Source organism: Lactuca virosa, chromosome 1 (assembly GCF_052849685.1).
Source record: "Lactuca virosa cultivar CGN04683 chromosome 1, Lactuca_virosa_CGN04683_v6, whole genome shotgun sequence".
NCBI classification, from domain to species: Eukaryota; Viridiplantae; Streptophyta; class Magnoliopsida; order Asterales; family Asteraceae; genus Lactuca; species Lactuca virosa.
Genome location: NC_136426.1, coordinates 43,926,421 through 43,947,919, shown reverse-complemented (window position 1 = coordinate 43,947,919; position 21,499 = coordinate 43,926,421). Strand labels below are relative to the sequence as shown.

The following is a 21,499-nucleotide window of genomic DNA, read 5'->3' as shown; positions in this document are numbered from 1 at the left end:
AAGTTTAAGTTTTTCATTTTTTACACATCTATACATTGCTTTTATCATTTATAAATGAAAAAAAGAATCTATACTTTCATTTTTTAATCATTTGTTTTTGTTTTTTCATATACTATAAAGAAAATGACATAATTGTCCTTTTTTCCCATAAACAAATAATTGCAGTTTTTTTAATATTTTTTTGTCAGAAAGAGATACCATACAAGAAGTATGGTATCTTTAAAAAAAATAGAAAAGTAATTAACATTACAACAAAATAGAAAATTTTAGACTTTTTGTTATAATTGTGTTCAATGTAATTAACATTACAACAAAATAGAAAAGTGACTTACATGTATGACAAATAGTCTTTCTAGATTTGATTATTGGATATACGACATGCATACAATGGTAATGTACTTTAAATTAATGGCTTTTAATGTATTTGTATAAGAATAAAATAAATTCATATGTACAAGTGAAAATCAATTATGTCAGTGTATTAAGATTGTGCAAGAATGGTATTAAAATAAAAATATAATTCACCTGTGAGCCTTTTTTTGCTGTTTCTTCATTGGTATAATAGAAAACACCCAAGGATTATAGTGAATCAAGAAAGCTTAAAATGGTCATTTACTCATATTTGATGTAATCATGTAACTATAGGCTACAACTATAATAACAAGTCTTTTAGGGGTAATACCTGTTTGATAAAATAATAAATCTCTGGTTTGCTGGAATTTCAAGAGCTGCTTGAAGTAGCAATTTTTCGGCTTCCATCATGGTTGATTCACAACAATTTACCTGCAATTAACACTTAAATTGTTTCACAAGATAACAGACAATTTAAATGCTATCGATTTGAAATTTGATGATTGTAAAGATAAAGAATCAATTCATAGAACATTAGGAAATAAATATAAAGATGAATGTTTGATTACTCTATGGACATACAGACAAAAGAACAAATCCCAACAATTTAATATTTATGAATGATCCATGGAAATGTTCGAACTTAAACTACTATCAATGAAGTTAAGGGAGCTCAAATAAAACAGAAAGTTGCTATAATTGATTTCAAATAGTGCATCCAAACACCCCTGATTCGTTTATGTTTTTCGTAATTCAATATTGATCGAATCAAGCTAAGTATTCATCTGTTTAATTGTATTTAAATCCAATCAAATGATACATAAATGAAGAATATGATAATGATGTAATGCTACAAAGTATGTGAAAAAGCACTGACCTCGAAGAAGCTTTGCCAGATGAAATCAAGAATCAGATTATGATGGACTAGAAACAAGTAAGCAATATGCTAGGGTTTCCACAATAATTAACCTTCATCTGACACCCAACGCCCAACACCACCGCAACCCATCATCACCTATTCAAAACCGCACCCAATGATCGCTCCCGTCGCACCCTGCCGGGAAACAAGCCATCGTGAACCAGAATAAGGAACGATCATAGGGTTTTCTCCGCTACGCTTTCTTACTCTTTCACTCATGCCGATTCAAGATGAGTGGAGAGGGAAACAAACATATGCTCTGATCTTTTATCAACCATCAATTAAAGAACGGTGGTGTGATTTTGTCCTTACGGGTGCGTACCTACGTATTGCTAAGAAGAGAAGAAAGAAAGAGCTTTTTATTCATTTTGGTTTATTTTTTTTATTTTGGTTTTAACATTAAGAATATTTTTATCTATTTGTTATAGTTAATCAAAACATACATTTTCGTCTCAGCTCTTGATAATCAGGTCTTCAAAATCATGTATGACCTCTTTATTTGCTTTTGAAATTAATTTGAGTTGCTTTATGATGTTATATCATGTTAATATTGTTACTATCATATTGTTTCAAAAAATATGTATATTAAGTAATTATATGAAGTTTTTATATAACTTTTTTACAAACATTAAATATCATAATGCTTAATACAATCTCATTAGTTTTATATTTAATAAAAAAAATTTATATGCGTTATTCTTTTTTCAAATATGTTTATTTATGTTGATAAATGGTTATATATTTATTATGATTATGATTTTATTAAACTCATTATGTTTTTGTAATTTCAACCAATCATTATGTCATTATGAAATTACTGACAAAACACATATATGTATTAGCTATTAAATTTTTTATTATCATTGCTCAATAATTAAATTATAATTTAATTAAAATTTTTTATATTTTTTATCCGTGGCGTCCACGGGTTATAACCTAGTAATCGTATAAAATGAAAGGCTATAGAAATGTATTATATAAGTTAAAATGTTTAAAAAAAAAACATTTTTGAAATATTTATCGATTATTGTGGGACCAATGTTGCCAAATTGCACTATTTATAAAATATAAAAAATAAAAAATAAAAAATAAAATGTTTATAGAAGTTTGCAAACTTTTGGGGATAACACCGTTTACAAAAGAGAAGTAGGAGATGGGAGAAGCGGAGATGGATAGTAATTTGGTGATTATAATCGGGGCGGGGATTTGTGGATTAGCGACAGCCCTCGCTCTTCACAAGAAGGGAATTAAAAGTTTAGTATTCGAGAGATCAGAAAATTTAAGGAACACCACCGGAACAGCAATCGGAATCCTCCGAAATGGCTGGCGTGCTCTGGATCAGCTTGGCGTCGCCGACGTTCTCCGCCGCACCGCTTTCCCTATTCTTAGGTATCTCGTATTTTTCTCTCTTTCAACAAAACCAAATCGAGCTAATATTCTATAATCAATTCGTAAGATAAATTCAACCACTAGTATATTTGTCATGTTCGTAACTGATCTTATTGTCATACTCTAATATTCTCAGCCATGTCCAGGGAACGAATGATTTTACTCGATGGGATGAAGCAACAAGTAATGCCGATGTATGTTACTCAATCTTGGTTTAAATCATTTTGTTCATTTTTATGGCATGCAATTTTTATCGTTTGTTAGGAAAGGCGAAAGTCGTTCCTTGAAAAGGAAGGATCTTTTAGACGCTCTATATGCTGCACTTCCACCCGCCACTGTCAAGTTTGGATGCGAGCTTGAATCCATAAAATTGGACCCGAAAACTACAAGACCGATTCTTCGATTCATTGATGGAAGCTCCATTATCGCCAAGGTGTTAACTTTATTGAGTACAAGAACTACAATTGATTTGTTTTAATGGCAATTTTTATTGATTCAAGAAGAATGACAATACTTTTTCGTATTTGTAGGCTGTAATTGGTTGCGATGGAGCCAAATCAATCGTTGCTGAATTCCTTAATCTCAAGCCTACCAAGATGTTCCCCTTACGTAGCGTTAGAGGTTTATCAAACTACCCAAATGGTCATTCGTTTGAGTATGAGCTTTATCGTATCACAAAAGACAACAATCTTGTCGGAAGAGTTCCAATTGATAATAACTTGGTCTACTGGTTTTGTCCGCAACCAAATGTTCCCGGAGGTGGTTTATTACATGTTCCAAGTAAATTTTGCTTCATTTTTAATCCTCATTTACATTTTCTCATTTCGATTTTCTTCAATTATCATAATAGATGAAAGAATCTGGGAAGATCCAGAGGCAATACGACAATCAACCTTGGAGTTGTTAGGTGATTTTCCCGAAGAAATTAAAGAAATGATTGAAATAGCGGATGCAAATTCATTGTCTTTTACACATTTAAGATATCGTGCACCATGGGACTTGCTAAGGGGGACGTTTTATAAAGGAAGAGTGACAGTTGCTGGGGACGCTATGCATGTGATGGGTCCTTTTCTAGGGCAAGGTGGTTCAGCTGGGTTAGAAGATGCGGTGGTGTTGGCTAGGAACTTGGCTCAAGTGGGTTTGGACAATGTGGAAGAAGCGTTTAATCTCTACGTAAAAGAACGAAGAATGAGGGTGGTTCGATTATCTTTGCAGACGTACCTCACGGGTATGGTAATGGGAACCTCTTCACTTGTAAAGAGGCTTATTTGTATTGTGTTCCTGTTTCTTCTCTTCCACAACCCGAGTGTGCATGTAGATTATGATTGTGGTCGTCTTTAATGTGTTAGACAGATCTTTAGACTCGGATGTTACTAACAAGTTTACTTAAAAGGATTAGGACAAATCTGTGAACCATATAACTTGTATATTTAAATAAAGAATTAATCAGAATAATCAAAGTATTCGTATATTTAGGGGTGAGCATGGTGCGGTTTTAGGACAAAACCGAACCGCAAACCGCAAGGTGTGGTTTTTGCATTCTAAAATCCGTTGGGTGCGGTTTTTGAGTGGCTCGGTTTTGCGGTTTTCAAATACGGTTTCGGTTGTATTGTTTCAGTGTCGGTTTTAAACTGAGTCAAACATGGGTGGGTTTTTTATGTGTTCATTACTTAGCCCAAAGTCCGAAACTTATTTTTTCTATTCCATTTGGACAAACAGGCTTGCTGCCCACGTAGTTACACAAACAATTGAAAAGATGTTGAAATAATAAGTATCATAAAGCTATAACCTTTCTTTTGTATTCCCATATTAATTGGAAAAATAAAGAGTATAATGACATTATATATTTCCAGTACCAACATCCAAGATAAATGATTTATACATTCTGTTTTCACTACTCATGCATATCATTAGCAGGAACGGACGCAAAGTTTCGTAGTAGAGGTTGTACAGGAAAGTCAGGGGTTGTACAATAGTAGAAAAAAAAATTCGAAAAATTTCGCACTGCGTCCAGAAAAATCAGGGTTGCACAGGCCACTGTATGCCCTATACTAAAACCGCCAGTGACCATTAGTTAGTCAATTAGTCTTACATTTCCATTTAAAGTACCTACTTCCAACATATAAACACACTACTAAAAAATATCATAAACACATTATGAAATTCCTACTGATTCACAAACATACCTGTGTGGCTTCTTTTTAAAGTTTTGGAATCCTTTATTGTTAAACCTAAGTACGTCAAATCTCTAAATATTATTAAAAGAGAACTCTTAATTCTAAATTGAAGAAATCAAGACCATTGCTTGCATTTCAATCATATATTTTTCACCTTTGGATTATTTGCTACATCATCTTTGTCAACCTTTTTATTTTTGTCAACCAAATTTATAAAACGTATATTACATTTTAAATTAGAAATTCTATTAATGACAATTAAATTTCACCAAAAATAAATTGAATTAAATTAGGAATTTTATTAATCACAATTAAATGTCACCCAAAAATAAAATGAAAAAATACCGCACTCCACCCCTCATTATCAGTACCCCTACGCTCTCTCTCTATTTCTTTACATGATCTATCTAACCTAAGTTTTGTACAGGAGAAGAAAATGGGGGAAAAAAGAAATAGAATACTTGTGGGCTTCGATCTTTGTGGATAAGTCTTGTGTTCGGATATCATAAAAGAAGGTGAAATGATATAGATATAAATTTTCTTTGGATTCTATTTTAATTTGATCATAGTTTAGATCGATTTTGGCTACATTTTAGATTATGCTTCTTTTATTTTGTTTCAACTATGAAGTTCCAGTCTATAAAACCTTTCGATTTAAGTTTAAATCGATAATGATTATGTTTTCTGAATATGCTTCGATTTTTGTTCTTATGATCTGTATTGTTGATTTTTCAAGTTATAGGTATCTGAAGAAATCAAGGTCATTGATTTCATTTCAATCATATATTTTCCACCTTTGGACTATTTGCTGACATCATCTTTGTCAACCCTTTTATTTTTGTCCACCAAATTTATAAAATGTATATTAAGTTTTAAAGTAGAAATTCTATTAATGACAATTAAATCTCACCAAAAATAAAATGAATTAAATTAGGAATTCTATTAATCACAATTAAATCTCACCCAAAAATAAAATGAAAAAAATACCCCGCCCCACCCCTCATTACCAGTACCCCTATGCTCTCTCCCTATTTATTTATATAATCTATCTAACCTAAGTTTTGTAATGGAGAAGAAAATGGGGGAATGAAGAAATAAAATACTTGTGGGCTTCGATCTGTGTGGATCAATATTGTGTTTGATCATAATAGAAGAAGGACGAATGATATAGATATAATTTTTCTTTGGATTCTACTTTAATTTGATCGTGGTTTAAATCGATTTTGGCTACGTTTTAGATTATGCTTCTTTTATTCTGTTTCAACTATGAAGTTCCAATCTATAAAACCTTTCGATTTAAGTTTAAATCGATAATGGTTATGTTTTCTGAATCTGCTTCGATTTTTGTTCTTATGATCTGTATTGTTGATTTTGATTTTTTAAGTTATAGGTATATTGAGAGCAAAAAGATGGACACATCAGCACCACTACCTCTCATCCATTGTTTCGATTTGTAAGATAGGTCCACCAGGTAGTGAATTTGTATATGTCAATTTTATTTTTTATTTTTACATTTTTATATATGCGTTTAGTCAATGATTTTTTTTGTGGCTTACCAAGTCGTGAATGGGAAGATATACTTGAGTCAATGTCTATAATGCTTTACCCATTCGATCCATTCTTGGATTTGTAGATGGAATTCAGACCCTTATACCTGTGAGTGATCCACATATCCTACAACTCAGCAAAACTCAATGGTGATATGTGTTTTGATTTATTGTAAAAAACATCTTTTTATAAAAACACAAATTGGGTTCTCACAAAGAAGTTATTCACCACTCCCTTTTTAATATTATAAAAAAAACATCTTTTAGACTCAATAGCAAAGAAAAGACAAAGTTTTAGTATACCATGTAAATAGATTACATTGATAAAACTTATTGAAAAATGTTTGGGATTGATTACTTTTTGTTAATTTGCATTTTTTTTTGCAAAACCATCTTCTAATTTATCTGTTACATATTATTTTGTTTCTTCAAGGAAGCATACATAGAAATCAGATTGCTATTTTTGTTTATATAATACATTTTAGTTGTGAATTTGATGCTATGCAAGTACTTCCATTATCTGAGCATGCCAAGAAGTATAGTAAGAACCTTGCACAACCATATTCTTTTGTAACGCCCGCAGATTCGGGCTAGTCAATTTAAAGACGATAAGCGTCGAAAATGACTTTTTGATAGAAGATTATTTAGAAGGAGTAATCTTAACTAATTTTTAGTATATGTTACAAGGATTTCGTACATATAAAGAACGCTGAAATCCGAGTTATAACAAAGAAGTTATGACCCGTCGAAGTTTCGCGACAGAACCGCCACGACACAACGCGACGTAAATAGTGAATTTACGATAGAGAGATATTTGGCCTTAGCGATCTAAACGAAAGTCGTAGAATACGTTAAACCGAGAGCGTGCATAAAAAGAACGCCCAAATCTGACTTCGTATGAGGAAGTTATGATTTTTCGAAGTTTCAGCTTAGCAGTATGCAGCCCGAAATTCGAATAATAGATCGAGCGGTTTTTAGCCGACACAACCTAAACGAGAATCGAAGATCTCGTTAATAGTAGCATAACGATAAAAAGACAAACGAAAACGGACGTCGGATGAAGAAGTTATAAATTTTTAACGGACTTTACCTGTCTCGGCCCGTTAAAAATATAATATTAAAAATGAAGTCAAAATTAGCCGACGGAGTCTAAAAGAAAGTTTTAGAGCATAATCTCACCTACGCGTGGATATAAAGAACGTAAAAAACGGAGCTCGTATGCGAAAGATATGGATTTTTGAAGTTCGGAGCACAAACTTCGAGACCTGACTGTGTTCACGACGTGAACATAGAAATTCACGACGTGAACTCAGTGAACGACACCTTTCGAGCCTAGAAGACACACGGAAAGCCTAGGAGATGACCGGGATCAAACTCACGACGTGAATATACCTGGTTCACGACGTGAAAGTCGAATTTTCAGCCTATAAATAGCAAGTTCGGCCTCAGCCATTCTTACACCAAATCTTCTTACCTCTCTCTCGTTTGCTGAAGCCGTTCCGCGTCCTGAGCCCGCCGATCACGAACCGCTGACCGTTTCTAGTTAGATTTTATCAACGCACGCTACTAAGGTGAGTGCATATTATTTTCATCTTACACATAGATATGAAGTATTTTATATAAATTACGTGATATCTGTGCATATTATCTGTATCCTTGTTATCTATGTTAGATGACCACTATTATACATGTTTTAAATGATTTAAACTGTATATTTATTTTATATCTACAAATATGTTGGGGTAAAACATGGGTAGATGAATTAGATGATGTGTGATGGAATAAAAATTGATGAGAGGTATCGATGTTTAAGATGATTTAGACATCTAGCAGAGTATAGACAACGACCACAGACTATTCTAGATAGTCCAGTGGAACGTTAGCAGACTCGTAACCTGTAGGTATTTTTGAACTAAGTGTTCATTAGGTATTTTTGAACTAAGTGCTCATAAGGTGTTTTTGAACTAAGTGCTCATTAGGTGTTTTTGAACTAAGTGTTCATTAGGTGTTTTTGAACTATGTGTTCATTAGGTGTTTTTGAACTATGTGTTCATCCGATAAGTATCATGTACAAAGTTCTTCTTTTTAACACTATTACGTATCGGGGTACGGGAGCGTACGGGAGTACTTTATTAGTATTTTCCCTATACTTTTTATTTTGAAGAGCTTTGGAGTCTTCGTTTCTTTTATGAAGTGATCGGACGAGCTTCATGTGTCAGCGTTTCCTTTCACGAAGTAATTGAGGGAACTTCGTAGATTGCCTAATGAAGTGTGTCGGTAATAGACCACCACTAGGTATGTCTGGTGTTATGATGTCGGATAGGGTGAGTCTGGGGGTAAAATACCTCACGATGTCATACCACTGCTAGGCAAAGTTCGATGCTGGATAGGGTGAGTCTGGGGGTAAAATACCTCACGATATTCAGACCACTGCTAGGCAAAGTTCGATGTTGGATAGGGTGAGTCTGGGGGTAAAATACCTAACGATATTCGGACCACGGCTAGACATTGTTATCTAGATAACTACCCCTGGCTTAATTGTCTTGTGGTTCTTTCTTTTACGAACGAAGGTTCGTGGTGAAACTTATTCCATTCCCCCCATTTGATGCCTTTATCGATCCTCGTTTGCTGCTAGGGAATTTCCAAAGCAGCTTCGTCAGTTTGTTGTTCCTATCGATCCTTTAGGCTAGATCTTGTAAGATCATTGTATAGGATCAGTACGTGGTGATCGACGTTCGTTAGTGCTTGTAGTATAAACCTCGGGCAGCGATGGACTTTGTGCCTATTCCTTAGGATGAATCCTTAGGAATGAGTGATAGATAATTCTTAGGGTAAATCCTTAAGAGATAAAGAAGATAATGAGGATGGGTAATTAGGTTGATTGTTTGATGTTTAAACATAATAATTATATTATTGTGGGTTGAAAACCCTATGTGCTCACCAGGTTTCCCAACCTGACCCACTCAGGCTATTTGTATCACAGGTATTGATACGAAGCTACTTTACACCGAGAGATTAAAGGAGATGTAGATCACTAGTGTAAATAAATGTAAAGTTTGTTTATGCTTATGTTTAAGTATTGACGATGACATCCCGAAGTTTTGTTATGAAATGGAAAATATATTTCTTTAAGAAATGATTTGATAAATTTTTATTATATTTTGTTTTGGGAACAAATTCCGCAACACCTTTAATCAAATGATTACTCTGATTTTATTTTAAAAAGCATAAACAAAATCGGTCTTTTCTGGCCGCGAAATTGGGGATGTCACATCTTTCGTTTAACTGGTTTGGATCTTTTTATTGAGTTTACTTTCTTAATGATAAATGGATACACCCTACACTCTTGAAAATAGGGTTGGCAACATTGTGAGTATCAAGGTTTTCTCAGCAATAAGAAAAGATATTAGTATAAAAGTTGCAATATAAACCATTTGTAATTACATAATAATAACTAAACAAAGATATGTGAAGGATTATCTTTACAATTTAAATTGTAATATATAACATAAAAATCGTATGAAAATTTTATTATATTCCATTCCATGCCTCACAAACATGTTTATAGAATGGAATTACTCGTTATATTATCTTGCTTTTATGATTACCTATCCATTCCATTTCTTTGTTGTTCCATTCTTTGCAACCTCACATATCTCAAAAAAGTAATTCGGAAATCCATCACAAAAAAGAAAATGTTTTATAAACTCTTATAATGGAAGAAGAAAGATAAGACTAAATGAGTGTATGGTGTTAATCTAATTATTATGTTCTTTCATCTCTATTTGCATATTTATAGCTTGTTTGTAGTATTGTCTATAAAATATTATTGTTATATCTGAAAGTTCATTTTTCGATTTTTCATCTTTTTGTGTGTATATTTTAATCTTTCAGGATTTTTAGAGTATTTGAGGGATCATTTCTGCTTAGTAGTGGGGTGAAGTCAAGGTCCCTAAAATTGGAGGGTAGTTGTATTTAGAGCCACTTGAATATTAAAGATTGTTGTTGGCATTAATTTTAATAATCATATGTACCCTAGAAGAGATATCAGAACAATGGTTTATTTTTTATAACGTTTTTTGTATTTATTTTTTAAATGTTGCACGGGTGATTGCTACAAGGTGTGGTCACCTTTGTCTAGGATCAAGGGTAATTTGGTAACTCTTTAAATATTACACTTTATTAAAGAGTACAAACTAATATTTTTGACTTTTGGTTTCTTATGAAAGAGGCAAGGATATAATGGTCCTTTTAATATAAATTGTTTATTTTATTGTTTATTACCTTCTATGGCTACAACATAATTACCACCTTTTGATTATGCTTATTAAATATGTCATAATATTTTATTTGATCAAAATTTATGATTTTCCGGTGTATGGAATTGTAAGAGCTAGAGATTGTTTTCAATTTGTTTATGTCATAGATTATTTCAATATATTTTGGGATGTAAGTGCTTTAGATGTTGAAGCTTTTGATTATATTTGATAAATAGTAGTTAAGGGGGGTTGTTTTTTAGATTATTCATTATTATATTGAAATAATATATACATATATATATATATATATATATATATATATATATATATATTAAAATTAATAACATTATCTCTACCATTTAATATGGAAACCATCATTCATGAACTAAATAATGCTTAATTGTTTCTTTCTGTATTCTGTGTGGCAGATTCATTGGTTAAAGCCTTTGGCACCAATGTGATGATATATATTTTACTCTAGAGAATCCTACACCAAATGTAGTGACATCTTCAAAGGTATCTTACCTAACTTTTCTAAAGCCTTTGGCACCAACAAGTTCTTTCAAGAGGTTAGTTTTGATTTTTCCTATTCATTTCAATTGAATGACTAAGCTCAATGTATAATGTCTATGTGTTTATATGTTTTATATAAAGTTTCAGGTTTTGAATGGTTTTGTCGGTGCAATTGGAAGTTGTTATACCCAAACGTATACAAGTGGTTAGCACCTCACTTCATTTTTTTTTTGGTTTTCATGTTTTAAGAGTTGATATGCTCTAGATAAAATCGTACCCCCTATTTGAGTCCAAAATCAAAATCGTTTTTTTTTTGTACATTAAAGCTCAGTTGTAGGAGAGTGTTTTGGATACAAATTTCATTAATAACATTGAAGTTTGCAAAAAAGGTCATTAATAGCGATGCACTTTGAAAAAAATTACTTTTTTCGGTTTCTTTTTAGATAATCTGAAAAAGTTTCAATTTTTTTTGTACAGTAGAGCACATAAATAGGATATTTTCTGGGAAAAAAAGTTCGTTAATTGAAATTGCAGTGTCATTTTCTTTCACATATGGACCATTTATGTAAATTTTTTCAAATATGAAACATTTATTTAATATTATAGATTTCTTATCTTATTCATATATTTTCATTTTTACTTTAAATGTTCATTAGTATATATATATATATATATATATATATATATATATATATATATATATATATATATATATATATATATATATATATATATATATAAAAGGAAAAGTTCAATAGAGAACCATAATTATTGGTTCTTCAAGGAACCAAATCTTTTTTTCAATTTCTATAGCTTATTCTTTATCGAAAAAAAAATCTAAAAATATCTAAATTCATATATTAACATTGTGAATGTGAAAAATATTTTTCGGATTCACCGTGTGAATCCGGATTCATGTTGTGAATTTTCAAAGATTCACATTGTGAATTTGACGTAAAAAAAAAATTCGAATTTGATATCATTGGAAAAAGGATAAAAGGTTATGAATTTATGTATTTTTAGTTTTTTTTTTTTTTGATAAAAAATAAGTTGTAAAAGTTGAAAAAAAGATTGGTTCCTTGGTTGATTATGGTTCTCTATTGAACCTCATCCTATATATATATATATATATATATATATATATATATATATATATATATATATATATATATATATTACATTTTTTTAAACAACCTTAGTATCTTGAAAACATTTTGCATTATTAGTTTAAATTAATAGTTGTACACTTATGTTATATCAAATATTCACATATATTCTTAATATATATATTAATTTTAACTAATCATTATAAACTTACAGATAAAAATCTATCTTTGAAAATTAATAATTTGTTTGAAAACATTGATTAGTTATTAAGATTAATTATATATTTATATGTATTTTTTTATATGTCCCCCGCTTTTTACGCGGATCATAATCTAGTTCAACATATAATACAGAGATATTTATTAGTCTTTTAAACAATATGTATAATTGTATATAATATAAATGAGTGATTTATTGTTTATACACTAACGGTGCGGTTCGGTTTTGATGGACCGGTTTCTAGATAAAAACCATACCGCACCAATAACTTCGGTTTTTGCTAAAATTAAATATGCACTCTCGATTTTTGCATCGGTTTCGGTTTGTTGCGGTTTGGTCGGATTTTTTTATCGGTTCGGTTTTTGCTCACTTTTACTTAATATCATAAGAAAATTAACTTACAAGTATTTGTAGTAGCCCCAAAAGTATTTTCTTTCTTTTAAGTTTGGATTTATGACACTGTCTCAAAATAAGTTGTCTGAACTTAAAGAAAGGTGTTTCTTCCGACTCCATTTGGGATAGTCTCAAGGACATGATATATGACAAGAAAAATGCTCATTTAAGCTCTTTTTATTAGAAGCCCCTCCACATACATGGTTTCTATTGACATCCAGGGTCGTATCAATGGGTGGGGCAGCATGGGCGATGACCCATGGCCTCCAAACTTTTAGGGCCCATTTTTTATGTATCTACTTATATTATTATAAAAAAATTTATATGTTATTGTTCGTCGTACGCAGCAGGAAGAAAAGGAAAAACAAGATTGGCGCCACAACCGGTGAAGAAGACGAAGAGATTTCAATCGATTCTTCAGGAATCTAAGCAATTAATCGTTTATTTACTTCAAATAATTATTGTTAAGGGTCTCATTTTTTTAATTTGTCTCGGGCATTAAATTGGCTTGAATCGGCTTGCCCATATCTAAGACCGTAGGGTGCGTGCGAGAAGTTTCGCTCACTTTTTGACTGTCACGTCATCATTCCCCTACTTTTCTTTCCCTCACCAAAAGTTAGAGTGTTTGGAGGAAACTTCCTTCACTCTTTTTTTTTTTTAATAAAAATAATTGATTTTTATGATTTATAATTTTTTTAAATGAGTAATAAACATAAAATTAATTAAAAATAAAAACCACTTCATTCGAGTTAGGGTGTTTGAACCCAAAACATTGGTTTTTTTCTTCTATTGGAGTTAGGGATTTGATTGTCGGGATTCATCTTTTTGAAGAAAGTAGAGAGAAATTGATAGGTGTGTGTTTGAAGGTTAAATTGTGTTGGTATTTATAGATGTGGTAAATATATATATATATATATATATATATATATATATATATATATATATATATATATATATATATATATATATATATATATATATATATATATGTGTGTGTCTGTGTATGTGTGTTTGTGTGTGTGTCAATTTTATCAAATTTAGCCGTTAGTAAAAAATGATTTTTCAATTTATTACCTTTTTTTAACGGTTGCAAGAGTCAAAAAAATCACTGGCCAATAAGACGAAGAAAGAGACAGAGGGAAGTGGATCCATCACCTCCTCCCCCCACCACCGTTCCCGCAGTCCCGGTGCGGTGTTCCGGTGGGTGGGAACGGCTCCCGCACGACCTTCCTTCAGTACATCGTCGAGCCTAATGATCAAGCAATGTCACTTCTGAAAGCTTTTCATTTACTTTTTACTCAAGACACCGCATATAATATGGGGCATTTGGACACCCGAGCTACTTCTCACTTACCCTCAACGCATGCATAATGTATTCACACTACTCTTTAAATATCCTTAAAAAAAATCCTATTTTGCATTCGTCAATTTACAAAAGATACTAAATATCTGATGGGTTATTAGGGTTACAACTACAATGCTCTAAGCGGAAAACATTTAAACAATTCAAATGATTAGGGAACATGTGTCACACCCCTAAACCAGAACGACGGTAACGTCCGGGGGTAACTTCAGGACAAAGCTGTTCAGGGCTACAAGTGAGCACCTATCATTCGGATGAACAGAGACAAGTAAACCGAACCCGTATACTTTCTACCGATCAAAACAGCAGACGCAAAAGTGAAGATCCATTGGAACACCAGCAAGGATCAGAAATTCACTTAAGAAAGAGAAGTTCAGAGGAAATCGAAGTACTCACTTCTTTCCCAATTCCTAGTAGCCACTCAGAATTCGAATTTCGAGACGAAATTCCCTTTAACGGGGGGATGATGTGACAACCCGAAAATTTTATTCCAAATATGAGTCAAACTTCCCGTTTTGATCTATCTTATTTTTAAGTAGATCTAGATTCTAGATTTGGTTTGGGACCTTTTATCTGAGGTATTGTTTAAAATAGAAGTGCAGAAATTAAAAACCAAGAAATCTCGAGCCACAAACCTCGCATGAGCCGTGAACAGTTTGCGGTCGTGAACCATTCCTCGGACCGCAAACCTTCGGATTCTATCTCCTCGGGAAGGGTGTACGACCGCAATCTCGCATCTTATCGTCTCGGGATGTGTTATCGGTTGTCAACCTAACCGTAAACAGTTTGCTGCCGTGAACTCATCTTCGGCCGTGAACAGTCCTCGGGCCATGAACCCTTCGGACCCCACACTCTTCCCTATATATAGAAATTTGACTGACTTTTACCTCACTTCTTCATTCTTGGCCAAAACACACCTTCTTTTCTCTCTAGATCTCCAACCAAAAACTCCTATTTACCTCTCAAATATCATCCTTCTTCCCTTAATCTTCAAGGGAACTTCCTTAGGATCTTTAAGTATTCTTCTTCCATCAAGAATATTGGGCTGAAAACTCAAGAACATCAACTGTTCTTGGGCCGTGAACACCTAGATTGGGCTGTGAACTCAAGAACACCAAGTGTTCTTAGGCCGTGAACACACAGCCTGGCCGTGAACAGCAGGCAGCCCTTCATCTCTGCTTCTAACACCCTTATTTGTAAGTTAAACTTGCAAATTAGTTCGATTCCCTATCATTCTTATGATTATATTCATTAATAGGATACATACATACATACATATATATATATATATATATATATATATATATATATATATATATATATATATATATATATATATATATATATATATATATTATGAATCATGGTTAGGACTCGTTTTGTTAGCAAGACTTCACTTGTGGAGCTAACGTCCTATACCAAATCTTCTATCGAATCCCCAACATAAGGTGAGTTCATACCCCATACTTTTCCAAGCTTTTTAAATGTTTTTAAGGGGGGGGGGGGGAATACAAGTAAAACACAAGAAATCTTGTGTTGAAAAATGGAATATTAGTTATTTCGTTATCTTGTCATCAATGTGAATGAAAACATGAAAGTTGTTAAAACATGGAAATAAACTTATAAACTATAATAGGTATAGTTTATGGATCACATGAACTATTTTACGAAAACCAGGTTAAAACATGGAAATAAACTTATAAACTATGATAAATATAGTTTATGAAACAAAGGAATCTTTTTACAAAACTACCAGTTATTTATAAAAAGGTTTTCGCATTATTACTTGTAAAGTCGTTAATCTAGTTTGTGAGACGCGTCTTCGGTACTTACTTAAGTACCAGTGGAAGTCCACCTTTATGAACCAGAGTCTCCTCGAGGGAGAGCGTGAGTTTGTGTATAGATCTATATGGGACCGAAAATCCATCACCTCTACTATTAGCTACAGTTGGACCGACAGGTCTGCGGGTGACAAACGTCATAAAACGATATCGACGTCCGATTCACGTCATATCAATCAGTATGGTCATATAACTCACAAGGAGAAAATAACGATATATTTACGTAGTAATATACTTTTCCTAAACTTCCACAAGGGATATTAACTATATGATACTTAGAATATACAATAAGGTTAGATAAAATTGAAATCCGATAGACAGTGAAATGTGTGACTTCCGCCTCATTTCCTGTTCCTTGTTTGGTTGTGGGCTTAGGGAAGATTCACCCATTCAACTGTTTGTTCGATCTCGGTTATATACAATTCGTATGTATTAAGTGATCATAGGAGGGTAGTATCGCCGTATCAGGTTTTCAGGGTAAACAAGTCTTCAGCCAGTTTAACTTATCAACAAAACTAGATACCCTTAAAGTAAGTATAGTAATTATACTTGTGTTTTTCGGTATCAGAACGATTAAGACTACAAATCGGTTTTATAGAAAATATAGGATTTTCTATGGTAAACATCGTTATTTTAAAGGTAAACAGTTTTCGATAGAACTTTCTGAAAACAATAACAATTAGTGTTGAAAACAATGTTTCACAATAGAGTAAGTGGAACTAGAAACTTATTTACAAAAGGTTTAATACTTATTATTAAACTAGTATAACATAAGGACCTTTAATGGTTAATTCTATAATTCCTTAGTTTATACATCATAATTATATATAAATAATATATGATAGGCAGTGGAATGTGTGACTTTTGCCTTACTTCCTGTTCCTTATTTGGTTGTGGGCTTAGGGCAGATTCACACATTCAACTGTCCGTTTAATATTAGGTTATATATAGTTAGTATAAACTAAGTGATTGTCGAAGGAACTATTGTGGTTACCATTCTACTAAAGAAAATATAGGATTTTCTGGAGGAACAGACGAACTTTTCCAAAGAACCAAGAGTATACTTTTTATAACAAAAATACTCATGAACTCACCAACTTTAATGTTGACATTTTTTCAAACCACTTGTATTCTCAGGATCATTAGTCGACATGTATCCTCTCAGGTGTTGCGAAGACGGAGCTTTACGTCTAAACTTTTGTTGTACTTTTAATGTATTTCAAGTAATGTTTTGAACATAATGTAAATATTATATTATCAATATGATGGTTGTTGTTACTTTGATTACTATGATGCATGTGATGTGATACTTAACATGAAGTCATCCACCCCCGAACGTTTCCGCCATTCCGGTTTGGGGGTGTGACAACATGCAACCTAATAGGATCTATGTCTTTCACATATAGGCAACATACTATCAACTACCAACATACAAAACTTTCCTATGAAAAACTAATTCATAAGAACAAGAAACTTACCTTGAAGATTGTTATTCCAAACAATCTTGAATTCCTTCATGAAAAAACTCTTGGAAGCAAGCACCATAAGTGTCGTGCATCTTGTAACACTCTCTTTCGGAATCTTCAGTGGTCATGAGGCTTAGGGTCTTGGGAAGGGAAGGATTTGGCCCATTTCGGATGTGGGTGTCATGGTATAAGTGATCCAAGTGTTCGATTGTGTCTTCGGAGGCCAAGGGTATAATCGTAATTTGATATCTCGATCTTTTATGGATTTTGGATTTTGTTTGGGAGGTTTTTTTAGGCTTGGGTGTGTTGTTAGAAGCTTAGGGCTTCTCGCCACCTTTTTGTGGATATAAAGTTCGTCGGAAACTGACTTAGAACGAAGGAGTTATGGTCGGAAGAAATTCTAGGGTTTTGAGAGGCATCGAGTACGCGGGGCATACAGGGTGAGAAGATCGCGAGTGTTTCTTGAGTACGTCAGGCGTACAAAGGGCTACGCGGGGCGTACTCCCTTCAGCACCAAACCCTAATTTCTCGACTTATACCCTATATAAGCAACATTATATCCTTCCTTGGGTCGTTTTAGGTCAGCCTCCACCCCTTTTAACGTCATAGAAACCCTAGAGTGCCTTCAACGAGCTTTTGGATCTTGGAGAAGGGTGTTTATGGTGATTTGTGTAAGAGAAGAAGAAAGTTGATGACTCATTTCCTGTAGGGAGCTTGTAAATCCAGAAAGTTCACATCTTTTGCAATCTATTGGAGGTAAAACGCTCTGATCTTGTCTTCTCATTTCATAGATCTTCTTTTGGGTTTGTTCTTAGTCATTTTAGCTTCTTTTGGGGGGTTCTTGTGAGTTTTAGTTGTTTCATAAGTTGTTATTGTGGATCCGGACGTTTTGGGTGTCCCAAAGGCATAAAAATGTGATCTTCATGGTTTACTTGGACTCATGCATGTGTTAAGACCTTTCATTAATCTCTTTTAAGCTCTAAATTCCCATTAAGCCATGTATGTAAGTAAAGTTGCCAACTTTACGTATTAAGTCATCTATGAGAATCAGATCTGAGAGTCTAGAATAATGACTTAAGTGATTAAGTGCTTTTGGAGATGGTTGGGATCCAGAGGAGTACGATGGGCGTACCCATCTGGTACGCGGCGCGTACTGGCCCCAAGGGGTGTACGTTGGGCGTACTAGCTGAGTACGCGGGGCGTACTCGACCAGGTTGGACTATCTTGTTTTGTTGACCTTTTGGGCTTTGGACCTTGGACCAGGAGTTGACTAGGGTTGACCATTCAGTATTTCAGGCCTTTTTGGACATTGGGACTTCTTGGGATAGGTCCATGATGGAATTGGGCCTTATTGGGCCTTGCGGTGTCATCTCGGGTTTGGGCTGTTATTTGGGCTTGTGGATTGTTGGACCAGCTGAGGATGTAGGTTTGGATTGGGAATAAGTTATTGAGCTTTACGGTAAGGCCCAGTTAAGGGTTGGGCCCAATATGGAAAATTGGGCCATTAGTGGACCTTTATGGATCTTAGAGTTTTGGTTCATGTTGGGTCAGGGGTAAAATGGTCATTTTACCCCAAGTATGGATTATGGATCATAGTTTCGAACCCAATCGCTAATTGGCTGATATTTTGGTATTGATAGCTCGGGAAGTCGTCTGGGCAGCAGCTAAGGATCTATTTATGTGAACTTCTGCATTCGAGGTGAGTCTCCCTTCATAGAGTACGTGGGTCGAAGGCACCAAGGCCGACCCACTTGTTACATTATAGTTTGATGATTGTCTTTGTGATAATTGTCGGTTGTGCATGTATTGTTTGATGCTTTATGTGTGATATTATATGGTAGTGGAAGTGGTGAAATAGACTAGGTATCCGGTTGAAATAGACCAAAGGGGTAGGTCGGGCACCCAGATATGCCTAACAGTATGTTATGTATGATATTATGTGGTAGTGGTAGGGGTGAAATAGACCCCGTAACCGGTTGAAATAAACCGGAGGGTAGGTCGGGCACCCAGATATGTCTGGCAGGGTAGGTCGAGCACTCAGATATGCTCGGAGGGTAGGTCAAGCACCTAGATATGCCTGACAGTATGTTTGTTTGGTATGTGGTATTGGGGGAACTCACTAAGCTTCGTGCTTACGGTTTTCAGTTTTTGTTTCAAGTACACCAGTTTTCAAATGAAAGAGTTCGAGACGATCGCAGCACGTACACCCGTGTTTTCCGCAATATGTGATCTTTAGGATCGAACTCTGATAATTGTTTTATTCGAAATGCTTTTCAATGTTTTGAACAAAGATATAATAGTGTTTTTATTATGATAAAAATGAAATTTTTACCTTGGATTTTTGGGTCGTTACAAGTTGGTATCGGAGCCTTGGTTTGAGGGATTTGGGCATACTCTCGGATGTGCTTGAACTCAAACTGAGGGTTTGGTGAATATCTTTATAAAATAAACATTTAACTAAAAGGAATTTCTAATCAAAGAAAGGGGTGTGATGCATGCAATCGGCCGAGCTCAAGTAAGTGGTTCCCAGAATACCAATACATGTTTATTATGATATGTGATATGATTATGAGAATTGCATGTTAGATTAGGGCTAAGAATCTGTTCAGTATTATGTGATAGGAGAGATGCCTTATATGTCTGATTGTATGAGCTTTAGAATTGCATGCTGGTATAGATTCCTGATAAGAGGATAGAATGGATTGGTTAGAGTATGTTGCTTAGTTTTTCCGTTGTCCGAATGCTGCTTGCTTTGTGCTTTGTGGGACTCTCATTGATGTGAGTTGACTGCTAATGGAATATGCTAAGTCACATGTGGCACATGTTAAATAATCTTAGAGTGATGGATTTGACCCTATTGCACAACTCTCGTTTGAGCCCAACCGTTCTAGGGTTGAGTCTCTTACTCGAAGGATTGTCTGATCTCTGTTGCATGTGACTATATTCATGAGGGAGCTAGTTGACATCATGGGAGTTCTTCAGCAGCTGAGGACGGGGTGAGGCCGGGAACCTAGGAGAGTCTTGGATATGCTTCAGTGGGTTTAGTAGTGCGGTTAAGTGAGTTTTGGTGCATTGGTTTGAGGAAGTGACTTAGAGGATTCGGGAGGATTGCTGAGGAAAGTATGGATAGTTGTGGAAGGTAGTATTGGTCCGTACTACTGGAAGAACAGGATCCATACTCGAATCGGTGAGAGTCTTGGAGAATCTAAGAAGCTTATGGGATGAGGGTTCTTGAGGATGTTTCGATCTTTGGCATGATGTATTTCAGTTTGGAGATGAGCACTCAGGGAGGTGGATCAGGTTCTAGTTCTGGTTTTGGTTTGGGTTTCGGCTCAGGTGCAGGGGTTGATCTGATTAGCAAGCAGATTATAATATTTGTATTTACCGGTCAAAAAAATATATATTAGCGAGCAGATGTGGGAGTTCATCTCGTCGGGGATTACCCGATGTATGTTGGAGCAGACTTCTGTGATCTTTGGTTCAGTTAAGGATGGGATTTTGGAGGTATTAGGCAGTCGTATCGTGGCCTTTTGGGCCGAGATTACAGCAGGGCAGTTGGGGGCTCATCTGGAGCCCGAAGCTTGTGGATCCCCAGGACCCTTCAGGAATGAGGATCCTATTGTTAGCTTTTTTAGTTTGGGATCAGAGGTGAGTTGTACACCATGTCTTCAGGAGAGTCAACCACATGGTTGGATTTCCGCAAAGGTTTTGCAAGCCCTCCGCGAGGAGTTACCCGACATCTTTAGGCGTGTCACTAATAGAGTGGTCGTCGGGATCGAGGGTCTGGCCTCAGCTATTCAGGCGGTCGTTGAGGTGGTCGGGTTAACCCAGGAGCAAGAGATTGGTTTAGATAGTCAGCTGAGGAAGAGGAAACGGACTTTTGGCCTAGCTCGACGATCAGGGCAGTTGGATGTTGTTGTATCTGGTGTTAGAGACCCGAGGGGTCGAGATGAGT

General features: G+C 34.5%; 1 protein-coding gene across 2 annotated transcripts; it reads left to right on the top strand.

The window, feature by feature from the left end:
- Nucleotides 1-2,336: 2,336 nt before the first annotated feature.
- Nucleotides 2,337-4,064, top strand: LOC145116698 (monooxygenase 1-like). Of its 2 annotated transcripts, none has more exons than XM_079053056.1 (5): nucleotides 2,337-2,659; nucleotides 2,806-2,853; nucleotides 2,924-3,092; nucleotides 3,190-3,418; nucleotides 3,510-4,064. In XM_079053056.1, the coding sequence occupies exons 1-5, from the start codon at nucleotides 2,424-2,426 to the stop codon at nucleotides 3,998-4,000; spliced, it is 1,173 nt and encodes a 390-aa protein (XP_078909182.1). In that variant the 5' UTR covers nucleotides 2,337-2,423; the 3' UTR covers nucleotides 4,001-4,064. The 2 variants fall into 2 exon arrangements, with proteins under 2 accessions (XP_078909182.1, XP_078909233.1); XM_079053107.1 differs by having other exon boundaries at nucleotides 2,454-2,659; nucleotides 2,796-2,853.
- The last annotated feature ends 17,435 nt before the right edge of the window (nucleotides 4,065-21,499 follow it).